Source organism: Dryobates pubescens, chromosome 18 (assembly GCF_014839835.1).
Source record: "Dryobates pubescens isolate bDryPub1 chromosome 18, bDryPub1.pri, whole genome shotgun sequence".
NCBI lineage: Eukaryota > Metazoa > Chordata > Aves > Piciformes > Picidae > Dryobates > Dryobates pubescens.
In genome coordinates this window covers 3,834,590-3,848,378 of record NC_071629.1, presented here as the reverse complement: position 1 = coordinate 3,848,378, position 13,789 = coordinate 3,834,590, and the positions used below count along the sequence as shown (strand labels likewise).

Below are 13,789 nucleotides of genomic sequence, written 5' to 3'. Positions count from 1 at the left end.
CCTTGGGCGACGCAGCTGCTGGGGCTCTGCCAGGTCGGAGGTGCCCTCGCGTTCTGGAAGGGGACTGTGAGTTCCTGCTGCTGCGGAGCTGTGCCTGCCCAGGAGATTTAACCCCTTTGTGAGCATGCAGGTGGGTGAAGGACGGGTGCTGTGCCAGCAAGTCAGCATTGACGTGAACAGGGCACGCTGGTGACAAACGGATGCACCCCAAGATGTGGGGGACTGTTATCAGGAGAGGGGCAGCTTGGGGGGCACAGAGGCATGAGGGGCTGGGTAGCTGGTTTGGGAGCAGCCTAGAGATGCTCTGCCACGGAGGGGAACCTTGATTGTGCTGGGCTGGGCGGGAAGAGCCAGCACTTTACAGGGGACTGTGCCACCAATGCCAGAGACACCCCAGCTCTGAGTAGGAGCTTTATGAGACACCAGGTAAGGGCAGTTCCAAGGGTTGGGGTTCTTGGGGTCCCTGATTAAACAGGGAGATATTGAGGGGCAATGCCTCTGCAGCAGCCAGGGCACCAGGACCTGGTGCTTTCCCTACTTGGCTCGGCTCAGCTCGGCACACTCTCTCCTTGCCCCTGCACAGAAGCAGGCACTGGACACAGGCACCCCCACGTCCCTGAGACTTTCTTCTGCATGGGGAGAGCAAGAGGCCTCAGGAGTGTCTGCTGTAGAAGTCCTCTGGAACACTGCCCCACCAGGGCTGAGCCCAGGGAGGAGGGAGCAGTTGGTGAGACCGAAGGCACACGGGTACATGGGGCTGGGCTGGCCACAGATGCCAATGTGCCCTTGCAGGCTGTGTGGGGGCTGCCAAGAAGAGGCTGAGCCTCGAGGTCCAAAGCACCCAGCAGTCTTCACTTCCCAAGAGACTTCAGCACCTTCCACATCCCCCATCTCTCCTTGCAGGTGTGACCAGCATGGTCCTTCCACCACTGGAGGAAAGGAGGATGAAGGCAGGAAGCAAGGCCTGAGAAGTGTCCATCCCAAGGGCCACAGCAGCTTCCTGAGACTTGCCAACTGAGTTGCTTACTGGTGAGGTCAGACAAGTTGGGAGCATGGCTATCAGGTCCAGTCCTGGGTGCCTGCCTGCTCAGGAGCTCCAAGGAGGACAGCAGAGGTGGGTGCTGGGGCAGAGCTGGGTGCTTTAGGTGCTGGGTCCGAGGTCAGGTCTCCGTGGCAGGCTCACTGCGGTGCCCTCGCCGGGCTTGCTGTGGATGAGCCGGGGAAGGGTTGAGCTGTGTGCCCCAGCCAGCCCTGCTCTGTGATGCCTCTGAAGCAAGGTGAAGGGCACCAAGTGGCAGTCACCGAGCAGACAGGAGCCCATGTGGCCCCGGGGCACCCATGGAGAAGTGGTGCCCGCCCTGGCACACCCCCACCTCAAGCCTCACCTGTCCTCCCCCCTCGGGCATGGGTCTCTGCCAGTGACCCCATGGCCACAGGAAGTGGCCTGCAGGGTGCTCCCTTTTCCAAGCTCTTGGGGGTACCTGAAGGTCTCCAGGTGGTCCCAGCCATGCTTTTGCAGCCCTTCCTCATTCTGCTGCGAGCCGAGGTTGCCCACGCACCTGCTGACATCCCGGGACCACTCACTCCTGTCACAGGGCCACTGGAGGAGAGGAGCAAGGACACACACCAGCAGTGTCACAACAGAGTCATGAAGTCCTCACCCCACGTGAGCAGGGCATGTCGCTGCTCCTCAGCCTCCCACTACGTCCTACTGCCTGTGCAGTGGTGGCTCCATCAGGCAGAGCACTGCCATGGGGATGGGACCTCCCATCTGCTGGTGGCCCCATGGCCAACTCGCCCTCCCGGAGCTCCCTAAGGCCCTTTGGCTGAGCCCCAGAAGGGAGCACAGTGGTACCTCTCCAGGGTGGCCACGCTGGCGAGCATCCAGCGGACGCCTCGGTACCTCCCGGCAGGGCTGCAGGGGTGGCTCCAGGGCGCTGTGGGTCTGGCACAGCGGAGTCTTCTGGCCGGCCCCTCCATCACCTGGTGACAGCTGGTCCAGCTGGCTCAGGTAGGTGGCCATGTGCAGCGCTGTCAGCGAGCAGTCCCCCAGCCCTGCTGTGTCCCTCGCCAGGATGGCTGATTTGGGTCTCTTCTGCTGGCCCACACCAGGGGGGCTGAGCAGATGCCCATGGGATAAGTGCCCTGGCACACAGTGGGGCTGGCCACCACCCTGCTCTTCTGAGGGTGAAGGGACCCTTGCTCCAAAGGGGCTCAAGTGCTGCTGGCCCCTGGCCGGGCTCTCTGCCCGCTTGTCGTGGGCATCGCCGGCACCAGGGCCTGGCACCCTGGTGCTGGGGATGCCCTCAAAGATGAAGTAGGCTGGGTTGGTGTAGCCAGCAGCTGGCTCAGGGAGGCTGCGGGGACGGCTCCTGCAAAGCACAGCAGAGATCATCAGGCTCAGCATCACCCCACAGCTGAGGCTTGTGCTGGGGCTGAGCCCAGCAGGGGTACCTGGGGTGCTGCGGGGGTGGCTTGGGGCACGTTGGGCTGTCTGCTGCCGGCTCAGCATCCTCCTCCTCGAAGCTGATCCACTCTGCAAAGGCACCATGATCTGGCCTCTCCCCACTGGGAGCCCCATGGCCCCTGCCCATGGCTGGGGTCATAGAATCATAGAACTGCTTGGGCTGGAAAAGCTCTTTAAGATCACCCAGTCGATCATCAACCTAGCACTGCCAGGTGCCCACTGAGCCATGTTCCTCAGCACCACATCCCCTCTAGGCATAGGCACTGCACCACTGCCCTGGGCAGCCTGTCCCAGGCCTTGACAACCCTTTGGGGGGAGAAATTGTTCCTTGTGTCCAACCTAAACCTCTCCTGGCACAGCTCGAGGCCATTTCTTCTCATCCTATTGCTTGCTGCTTGGGAGAAGAGACCAATCCCCACCTCACTCCAACCTCCCTTCAGGGAGTTGTAGGGAGCAAGAAGGTCTCCCCTCAGCCTCCTTTTCTCCAGGCAGAACAACCCCAGTTCCCCCAGCCTCTCCTCACAAGACTTTAGACCCTTCACCAACTCTGTTGCTCTTCTTTGGACATGCTCCAGCACCTCAGGAAGGCAGCGTGGGCACGGGCAGCTCTTGTGCCCAAGATGTGCCTGAGCCCCCTGCCCAGGGTGATGGGAGGGGGCTGTGGCCACGCTTACCGTAGAGCCTCTCCCGGGTGCTGCGCCTGTCCTTGGGGACCCGGACCTTCATCCAGCCGCGGATGGAGCCCGTCTCCTCGCCACGGTGGAAGAGGAAGGTCTCGAACTGCTGGGCCATGCTGCCGATCATGGACCTCATGGCGATGCAGCACTCGCCTGCAGGCACAGCACCTGCCTGTGTCACCCCACAGCCGGCTGGGGGGCGAGCAAGGCCCCTCGCACGCAGCAGCAGCGCCCCAAAGCGAGGCGGGTGCCCGGGGCCCTCCGACCAAGCTTCAGCTGCAAAGCCTTGCACCCAGCAGGCTGCCCCCCAAGCCCCGTGGGGACAATGCCCCCCACCCATGCCACGGCAGTGGCCCCCACGTCCCCATCCCACACACACCATAGGACTCGCAGCTCTCCACGCCCTTGATGCTGAGGAGCAGGTGCTGGTCCCCCAGGTACTCCAGGTCTGGCAGGATGGGGTTCAGCTGCAGGCAGAAAGAGGGAGGCTCAGGGGGGACTGCTACAGGGTGGCTCTTCCCTGGGTGGGGGATGGTGACAGCCCCTGGCACCCCTTGGGGGTTCAGGGTATGGAGCCAGTAGGAGGGAAGGGGAAGGGGAAGGAGGAGGATGCTTGAGGGATGGGGGAGGGATACCACAGGCAGATGCTTTGCAGCCCAGCCCAGCTTGAGGAAGCCAGGAATGTCACAGCTCTGGGAGGTGTTCTCCCCGCTCCGCTGAGCCTCTGCAGAGGGAAAATGTGGGCACAGCTCCAGCTGGTGTTGGTGCACTCCCCAGCACCCCATGCCACAGGGACACCTCACCCTCCAGGCAGTAGGAGTGAAACTCAATGTAGCACTTGCTGCGGCTGGTGGTTTTCACAATCACCTCCACGCTCTCCCACTCGATGCAGGCCAGGGGCTCGGGGCCAGATTCGGATCCAGGAGCTGCAGGGAGGCACCAGCAGGTAGGTTGCCGTGTGCCAGCTGAGAACCCACAGCCAGGGCTTGCCCCAGACCAGGCACCGGGGGTGACAGACCCCAAACCCTTACGCTTCTTCGGCACAAACTGCGACGTCACTCCCACCTCAAAGGTGGCGAAGACAGGTGAGTGGTCACTGGTCACAATGTCATCAGTGCAGCCTGGAGAGGGGGAGGAGGCAGCTGGGTGATGGTCCCCAAATCCTGGGGTCCCAGGAAGCAGTGGTCACCCCACACTGCCCACAGCCCCGGGGTCTCACTCACCGTAGGAGTTACAGACCACGTGGGTCTCCGGGTGTGACTTCCACAGGATGCGGTCACACCACGAGGGGACACTGAGCCTCACCTGAGAGTGGGGAAATGGCTTCTGTGCCACTCATCTCTGGCTCCTCCCAGCCCAGAGAAGCAACCCAGCACCCCAAAAAATGAGCTCACTCCTGCATCACCACGCAGCCCCACCTGGCACCACCCATCCCACCATCCCTGTCCATCAGCAGCATCACACAGCCCCACCTGGCACCACCCATCCCACCATCCCTGTCCATCAGCAGCATCACACAGCCCCACCTGGCACCACCCATCCCACCATCCCTGTCCATCAGCAGCATCACACAGCCCCACCTGGCACCACCCATCCCACCATCCCTGTCCATCAGCAGCATCACACAGCCCCACCTGGCACCACCCATCCCACCATCACTGTCCATCAGCAGCATCACACAGCCCCACCTGGCACCACCCATCCTACCATCCCTGTCCATCAGCAGCATCACACAGCCCCACCTGGCACCACCCATGCCCACCATCCCTGTCCATCAGCAGCATCATGCAGCTTGGCAGGAGGGCTGCAGGAACTCACCCCTGTGGGTTTGAACTTCTGCCACATGTAGCTGTCCCGGGAGCCTCGCTCGTATCGGTATGTGGGTGGGAAGGAGATGTCACCCTCACCTGGGAGCCAAGAGACAGAGGTGGCATAGGGGCCAGTGTCCTTTCCTGTCCCCAGAGCCATGGGTGTCCTCATCAGGAGCCCACAACAACAGCTGGCACCCCTGGCCACCTTTGCCTGCCCTCATGTTTGCACACTCTTAGGGTGCAGAGCCCACGGACCTGCACCAGAGGGGTTGCGTCATGCCCATCAAGGACCCCCAGGCTTTGGGCACCCTGTGCAGGGCTGTGCCAGGACAGGGCACAGCTGGAGGTGGCACAGGGAGAGGTCCATGGGGACCCTAGGTATTACTCTCTTGGTTGGGGGGGTGTCTTTGCCCCCGCACTCACTGAACCGCAGGAACACTTTGTTCTTCTCCCTCTCCAGGTTCAGCTGGTCAACAGCCAGCAGGGCTTCAAACTCCTTCTTGGTTATATGGGCAAGGATGTCCTGTGCCAGGAGAGGAAGGCATGGAGAGCCCTGGCCCCTCTGGGCCCTGCAGCCACCCCGATGTCGCCACCAGCGTCCCCAGCCGCGGTGCCCCCCGGCTGCTACCTGCACGTCCATGTCCAGGCGGTAGTTGAGGTCCCCAAACCAGAAGAGGTGAGTGAAGCGCAGGGTGAGGTCGAAGCCCCCCAGCTGCTTGTCACCCAGCACCAGGGAGCGCAGGATGTCGCTGTAGTTCTGGTTGCGTCTTGGGGAGAAAGGGCAGCACCCGTCAGCCACCCCGGGACACCTCATTCTGCCCCTGCCAGCTGGGCGACAGAAGGGTGACAGGGGCAACCCCTCAGGGCTCCTCCAGGCCCCTGAGACACCCACCTGCCTCAGGGCAGCCCCATCCTCCCTAGCCCCCTGTCACCTGTGGGTCTTCTCGCTGCCAGAGGCCAGGTGGCAGTTGACAAAGCCAAAGGAGGTCCCGTTGAAGAGGAAGGAAACACCCACAGCTCCCTTGTTCCCTGCAGGGATGTGCCAGGTAGTGAACTCCGGGGCTCCCAGAGGTGCTGGGACAGCCCCCAGGCTACCTCCTCCCTCTGGGGCATCCTCCCACCCCATCCCCATCCCCACCCAGGGTGTTGGCGATGCCAGTTTTCACGCTGGAGGTGTGGACGTGGCTGATGCGCCGCTCGTGCTCAGGCTTCACCAGCACCACGATCTTGATGCTCCAAAGGCACTGCAGGGCGACCTGCAGGAGGACAAGGAATGAGTCTGCCTGCAACACCCCACAGCCAAGCACGGCGAGCAGGGAGAAGCAGCAAACTCAGCCAACCCCTCCCTGAATGGTGCCTGCTGGGCAGGGCACTCCCTGCATGGTGCACAGGAGGCTCTCTGGGCTGAATGTGAAGTTGGGAGAGGACCTTAGGCTTGGGGGTAAGAGCTGTTGGGTGATGGCTGATGGTAAGCAGCTCCCTGAGGCTGCTGGGGGACGTCTTCAGCCTGGCCAGCAGCGGGGGGCGCCCCAGGCACGGGCGGAGGGGCGCAGGCTGCTCCCCGCCCTTACCACTCGGTAGTCGATGGCCATCAGGGTCTTCAGAGAGGCACGGAGGAACTCCACCCACTCGCGGTCGCCCAGGGAGTTCTCCTGGGTGCCGATGACGTAGATGTCATGGGGGATGCAGGTGGTGGTCTCGTCCTGCGTGTGCCCCAGGCCCCTGGAGGTCAGCCAGGAGGCGAGGGAGCGGGGTGGGGGTGTGCTGCCTGCAGGCAGGGGACAGCGGGTCACGGAGCGGGTGACAGCACCCCAGGCTCCTCCAGCTCCTCCCCAGACCCTACGCATCCCCAGGAGGTAGTGGGGTGGGAAGCATCATGTCAGCCCCGTGGTTAACCCATGGCCATCCCAGAATGATGCTGCTACCGCCAGAAACCCTCCCACCACCCGCAGCTCCTGGCAGCCACGGGGCAAGTGGGTCACAATGGGACAGAGAAACCCCAGAGTGGCCACACCAGGGTCTTCTCCAGCCTCTTTCTCCCACGAAGGAGCTCAGGTTTCCTGGGGCAGCTGCACTTCCCAAACCCCACCTTGGCTCATGATAAGCCATAACAGCCTCCCAGGACAATGCAACCTTACCCATGTTCCATGTCCCCACGTACACCGAGATGAGCTCAGGCTCGTCCAGGTTGGAGTGCTGGATCCTCATCAGCTGCAGCAGCTGGCAGAAGGCCTCTCGCTTCTGCAGGACAATAGAGGCATCTCAGGGTCCCAAAGGGGAGCTGGGGGCTACAGAAGGTGCTGGAGGTAGGATCAGGAGGACATCAGCCCTGGGAGCCACTTGGCAGGGGTGATCTCACTCCTGAGACGGCTCTCTTGCTGCAGCGCTCCGTAAGGGCTCCCCATCCCCCCAGGAAGCCCAGCCAGTGCCACCTACCCGTGCACTGGTGAAGACAAAGTCTCTGCTGAGGCTCTTCTGCAGCTCCCGGCTGTACACCAGCCTCACCTTGCTTTGCACACTCTGGTATTTGATCAGCTGCAGGACTGAACACGGGGCGTGAGGGGGGCAGCAGCCGCATCCCTTCATGCCGTGGGGGCCAGCAGCGATGGGGGCCTGGGGTGCAGCCAGGTCTGCAACCCGCCAGGCTCGTGCCAGGGAGCCCCACAGCCAGTGAGGGGGGTCAGCAGCCTCTTACTTCTGTCCTGTGGGATAGTCTCCTCCGGGGGCCCGCTGCCCTTCTTGCTGATGGCCACAGTGCCTGCCTCCACATCCACCCTCAGGGCTGCCCGCTGCGACTTGCCCACCTTCACCTGCAGGCAGGGACGTGGTTCCCGGGTTGCCCCGTGCCTGCCCTGCCCAAGCAGTGATGCCAGGGGCCTGTTGTGCCCCCTGTCCTCACCTCGAAGCTCTGCATAGCCAAGGGCTTGGCAGTCGGTGGAGGGGCTGCTGCCACACTGGGCAGTACCAGGTTGTGCCTGGACACGGTCTCCTGCAGCGACTTCAGCACCTGCCAGAGACATGGGCACTGGTCTTGGAGCACTGGGATAAGAGGGAACTCTGGGCACCCTCTGCCTCTGCTGCCCCAAGGGGAACACTGGGGCTGTGCCACCATCAGCAGCTTGCTTTGTTGGAGGGTTTAATTTAGGTGAGGGGTTTGCTGGAGCAGAGTAAGGCTCCCCACCCCCAGGCTGCCAGCAGCAGCTGTGGCCATGCCTCCCCCTGCAGTCAGCTGCTTCCCCAGCCTGGCATCACAGTGTGGGGTCAGGCACCTTTTTCTCCAGAGAAGAGAGGAGATGGTTGACAGCAGATATCTTGTTGAGGAGCAGCTCAAGGTCTGGATCGCTGGTTAGGAGACCCTGAGGGGAAGGACAGATGCTTTTGGAGCAGCGTGGTGGCTCTGGACTGGTGGATTCCTTCCCATGGGGTCCCTGGGCTCTGGCAGGGGAAGCAGCTTTCCCCTCTGATGCATCCTGGACTGTGTGCAGGAACAAGTCTCTGTCCCCACGCCAGAGGGAGCCAGGTCCCCTCTGCCAGCTGCAGTACCCAGGGACCAGCAGCAGCACCTTTGGGTGCCAACAGGTACAGAAAGTGCCCTGACCACCTTCCCCACAGACCAGTTGCACCCAGCCACACATAATGAGGCACCCAAAAGTGTCTGGGGGCTGCAGTGATCTTGTGGGTCTCACCTGCTCCCTGACTGGGCTCCGAGGGGATGCAGGGGGGTCAAACACCCTGGCCAGAGTCTCCAGCCCTGCCAGCGTGAAGTCAATCTCACTGCAGAGAAGAGAAGGACTGGGTGAGACCTGGTGTTGGGCCTCTCCTGAGCCTTGGTGGAGCATGCTTTGCCACCATGAGGGGGATGGGGACAAGGTGGGAAGCTGTGGGAGCTGTTCCCCTTCCGTCCCCAGCACTCGGCCACTCGCCTGTGCAGCGCCCGGCAAGCAGTGGCGAGTGCGGTGCTGAGGTGCCGCAGCTGCGGGTGCCCGTGGCGAAGCGCCTCCAGGTCCAGCTGCAGGTGGTGGTTCAGGTACTCGGCCATGAAGCCCATGAAGTCACTGGCTGGGCTGCAAGGCGGGGTGAGCAGCTTTGGAAAGATCCCTACCCCCAGCCGTGCCCACCCCATCACCTCCAGCGCCCTGTGGCACGTTATCTAGTATCATAGAATGGTGCAGGCCGGACGGGACCCCCGAAGGTCATCCAGTCCAACCTCCCCGCAGGCAGCAGGGACACCCCCAAACTAGATCAGGTTACCTGCTGTGGACCTGCTCCTGCAGCCTCTGGTGCAGCTGCTGCGAGATGTGGGTCCGGCTGGCCGCGGGAGCACCGAGCCACATGCCCACGCCGGCTGCGCCAGCCAGGACTGTGCTTGCCACGTGCCCACCGGCTCGGCCGTCCTCCCCATCTGCGGGCAGAAGACGAGCAGGTCAGTGCGAGCCCCTCCCCGCTCCCCGCCCGGCACGGCCCCTGCCAGCCCCGGCTCACCCGAGTCCTCGTCGGCCGCCTGCCTCGCCCGGTGCACGGGGTAGAGCAGCGGCGTCACCAGCCCGTTGTTGGGCTGCTGGTAGGCACCGATCAGGTCGGGGAGGGTTCGGAAGCACTTGGCCTGGATGCCCTGAATGGTCTGGGGAGGCAGAGAAGGGGAAGCACTGTCACCTCCCCACCTCTGCCAGCTTTGTGTGCCCTGGCAGTGGGCCAGCTTGCCAGGCCGAGGGGTCTGTCCCTCAAAATGCGCCCAAGGCAAGCTGCTTCCAGCTGGATGCCAGCTTCATGGGGAGATCACCCCGGTCACTGGCAGGGCAGCAAAGCAAAGAGAGGAGCATGGAGACATATGCCTCATGCATGATGGGGATGCTCCTGAGGGCCCCTCTGGATGTTCTTTTTAGGGGGCTAGAAAGGGCAGCTGCAGGGAGCTGGGTACCAAGAGAAACTGCAGTGACCTAGGAGGGGAAGTGAGGCTGAGCTGGCGGCCAGGACAGATGTTGCAGGCACAGACGTGGGGGGAGATTGGGCAGTGTCACCAGGTGCGGTCAGTGCACGGTGGCAGAAAGGAGACAAGTGTTTTACTGTGCCATCCTGGCAGGCTGCTGGCAGGGCAGGTCAGGAGGCAGTCATCCCAGACAGCCCCATGCTGATGGGGTGGCTGCAACACACTCACATCCTGTGGGGTTGGGTGCTGCAGGCAGCTCAAGCAGAAACCAAACCACACGGGTTGCTCATGGTGCTGGTGTGTCAGGGAGGGCAGGCAGACATCACCTCCCTGCCCCTGCACACCTGCATCCTGTCCACAGCCCGGCTCCAGGCCGATAGCCCCCCTGGCACAGCACCCAGCAGCAGCAGCCAGGGCAAGGAGTGCACCGTGGTGGCAACCAGGCTCTGGGAAGACACTGCTGGCACCCACCTGGACAGAGAGCAGCCCCTCGTCATCCGGGAGGATGCGGTAGGTGTGAACATGCCGCTGGAACCTAGAAGAGAGCAGATGAGGGTCCTCCATTGTGCCCCCCACGACACCCTGGCAGAGTTGGGGGGCGCCCAGCACCCAGCCCCAATGCAAATGCCTGTCTTCTCTGCAGAGAGAGGAACTGAGCTCTCTGGTCTGGAAATAAAAGCATCACCCAGAGCTCTGACTCTGCAGCTGTTTGCAGTGCTGGGTGCACAGTGACCTGGCTGCAGCGGACACTGCCAAAGCAGGGCCATGGCATGCTGGGGGTTAAGCCACATCCCCACTGGAATTTTTGGGGGGATCTACAGCTTTGTGTCTCCGCATGGCAGTGAGGGGCTTTGGGTAGCCACAATATCACAGTCACGCTCACTTTGAGGTGGCACATCCCTGCTCATACCACCACCCTGTCTGGCATCAGCCTGACTTAGTGCTGGGATGCTGGCGAAGCTGGGGCAGCTGCCAGCTGAACCCGGGAGTGCCCCACACCCCCTGTGCCCCTCGGCAGCTTGTGTTTGTCGTTTATCCCTTGCACAGGGCTGGGCCAGAGGTAGGAAGGGGGTGGCATCCTGCCAAACCCACCGAGACACCGCCCGCTGCAGACATGCCAGTCTGGAGCAGGAAGGGTGCAGGCAACAAGGAGGGGTGCAGGCAGCGAGGGGTGAGGGCAGCAAGGAGCGGGGGGGAGGGGTGGTGCTGGCAGCAAGGAAGGGGCGAGGGCAGCCCCAGAAGCAATGCTCTCAGGGGCTGTAAGCCTGGCTCCAGGCATGGGGATGATAAGGGGTCCCATGGATGGAGTGGGATGCAGCCCTGAATCCAGCATCCGAGACGTCAGGAGCTGGCGTTGTGGCCCGGATGCGGCCGCGCTGGGGGCTGGAGGGAGGGGGGGATGTTTGTTTTCGAAGAGGGAGAGTGATGCAGAGTCAGCCTCTTGCACTCCCACGCTCGGAGATGGGATGGCGGGCAGCCCAAAACGGCTTGGTGTGCCCCGGATTTCGGGTTCTCCCTTTAGTAACTCCTCTGCTGGGCAGGGCTGCCGGCCCAGGTTTCTGCCTGCTCCCAAGGACAGGGCTTTTCTGCTCATCTGACTTGGGGATCACCCAAAAATGCCCACGGCCAGACAGCTGGCACCCTGCTCAGCCCACCAGCACCCCTGCAGAAGGCTTTTCCATGAAGCTCTGGCACTTCTAGCTCGAGGGGCAGTGCCAGGATTGCTGTGCCTGGAACCTAGGGCAGGGAGAGGGACAGAGGGACCCCAGAAAGGGACAAGAGCCAGAAGCCACGAGCAGATACCAGGCAGGTGACTCACAGAAGACAGAGGGCATATGCCCCAGAGACAGACTCGCTGTCCCGCACCAGGAAGCAGCCATCCCGCCCAGCCTTGGCCAGCAGCTCCTCTGCCACCACCCGGCTGATGTCCCGGTGGTACCAGCTTGCCGCTGCCATCCTTCACAGCGGTGGGACACCAGCTGTACCGTGTCACTGTCCCAGCCCCCTGTCAGGGCTCGGCAGCAGACACCGGCCGGCTCCTGGCACACGGGGGGAGTCTGAGGGTGAAGGTGAGGACAGTGCGGCAGGACCAGCCCCTTGGTGCCCAAAGGAGTTGCTGGCTGGAGGTGCCAGCAGATGATGTGCAGCCACTGAGGCACTCAGTGGACGCTGGGGGCCTCGTGATCAGGCAGCGTGGCAGCAGCAGGACCAGGGGCGCAGCTGGGGGATGCTGAGGTTCTAGATGTTCCTCATCGTGGGGTGCTCCAGCCTGCAGGGTGCGTGGGGGCAGATCAGCAAAGGGACTTTTCCCACGGAGTAATCACTCCATGCCGCTACACCAGCGCCGGGGCCACCTCCCTGCCCCAGCGCAGGGCAAGAACAGGCCATGCTGGTGGCCTGGTGGCACGGGGGGAGGGGGCAGACCTTGCCCAGCACACTCACCGTCCCTCGCAGACGCAGCACAGGGCTCCTGTGGCTCTTGCAGGGTGCTGGGGGCAGGGAGCTGAGCTTTTGCCGTGTAGCCGAGCAGCAGCGGAGCCTCGGTGCTACAGCGGCAGCCCTGCCTGTCACACGCTGCCCGTCACGGTGGCAGCGTGGGGTCAGGCAGAAGCCACACCGAAGTCCCCGGTCCCGGGGGTTGGGCTCTGTGGCGCTCGCTCGGCACCGTGGCGGCCACCACGCTCTTCCTCCTTCTCTGCTCTCCCTGCTGCCGGGACCAGCCTCCTCGCTCCTCCTCCCCCTCCAGCCCCGCTACCGGGGGAAGGCAGCGGCCGTGCGGGGCTGAGCGTGGCGGGGTGCGGGCAGAAGCGATCCCGAAGCAGGGGATCTGCCTCCAGCCCTGCTCATTTTCCCCGCAGGCTCAGTGGGGCGGTGGCGGTGCAGAGCTCTGTCCCTTGAGCAAGACCCCAAGGGAGGGGACCGTCGGGCGATGTGGGACAGTGGCAAGCCCCTGAAATGTTTTGGGGGCAGTGCTGGGGACTGGTTCGAGGTCTCCTGGGGATCTTGCTGGGCACGTTGGGGCTGAGTTCTGTCATTTGCTGCCAGCTGAGTGAAGATGGAGATGCTGCCGGCATTAGGAGAACCGGGTGCCCACAGTGACTTTAATGTCACCCTGTATGTGCCTTGCCCAGAAGGGAAGTGGGGTTCAGGGGCTCACGGGAAGGGGTGTGGAAGAAGGGAGGCTTTCCTGGCAGAACAGAGCTGCAAACAGCACCAGGGAGCCCTGAAGACCCTGGGTGCAGACCCAGAGGTTTTGCTCCTCATGGCAAAGCGTGAGGAGGCCTTGAGTGTGCAGCTGGGTGGAGCTGTGCTGCACTGATTAGCATCAGTTAATTACAGATGAGCAGCAGCCACCGTCTGCTGCCAGGGTGCCCAGGAGCACCAGGGTTGCTTTGGGGGGAGACAGGACAGCAGGATCCTGCCAGAGGATAAGGATGAGGATCAGGATGGAATGCTGTGCCAAGCCATGCTCCTGGCTGTCTGCCACCCTTGGCATCCCAAGCCAACCACTGCAGTCATGAACCCAGCAGAAAGGGATCATCCCTTCTCACCACCTGGCCAAGCCAGTTGATGTAGACATGCCAAAAGCCCCTGATGAGACTTCCTCCGGGGTTCCTGGCCATCCTCAGAGGAACCTGTGGCCAGGGCCACCAAGAAGTCAGGCAGCTTCCTTGATTTTGGGCTGTTGGCTCTGGGCCACAAGGCAGTGGCTGTGTCTCCCTCCAGGGCCCACCATGGAGTACAGCCAGTGATGGTGAGTTTGTGCAGGGACAGTGGCCGGAGATCCCCATCCTCCTGGAGACCCCCATGCTGCTGGAGATCCCCATCCTGCTTGGAGACCCCATCCTGCCAGAGCCCCACTCCCCCTGGCTCAGCCTGCTCCCGTTACTTAACGGCACGGCAATAA

The 13,789-nt window shown here is 62.9% G+C and overlaps 1 protein-coding gene across 1 annotated transcript; it reads right to left on the bottom strand.

Annotated features, from left to right (window-relative positions):
• Positions 1-1,141: 1,141 nt before the first annotated feature.
• LOC104297010 (phosphatidylinositol 3,4,5-trisphosphate 5-phosphatase 2) lies at positions 1,142-11,911 on the bottom strand. Its single transcript, XM_054169788.1, is given in 26 exon segments — positions 1,142-1,205; positions 1,482-1,600; positions 1,856-2,372; positions 2,455-2,536; positions 3,142-3,297; positions 3,524-3,611; positions 3,780-3,868; positions 3,948-4,070; positions 4,176-4,265; positions 4,368-4,449; positions 4,963-5,051; positions 5,379-5,478; positions 5,584-5,722; positions 5,888-5,984; positions 6,094-6,723; positions 7,094-7,196; positions 7,392-7,498; positions 7,651-7,765; positions 7,855-7,962; positions 8,225-8,311; positions 8,642-8,729; positions 8,879-9,019; positions 9,207-9,357; positions 9,438-9,576; positions 10,354-10,417; positions 11,702-11,911. Coding segments are annotated over 26 exon segments (3,705 nt in total). The 5' UTR covers positions 11,839-11,911.
• Between the last annotated feature and the right edge of the window lie 1,878 nt (positions 11,912-13,789).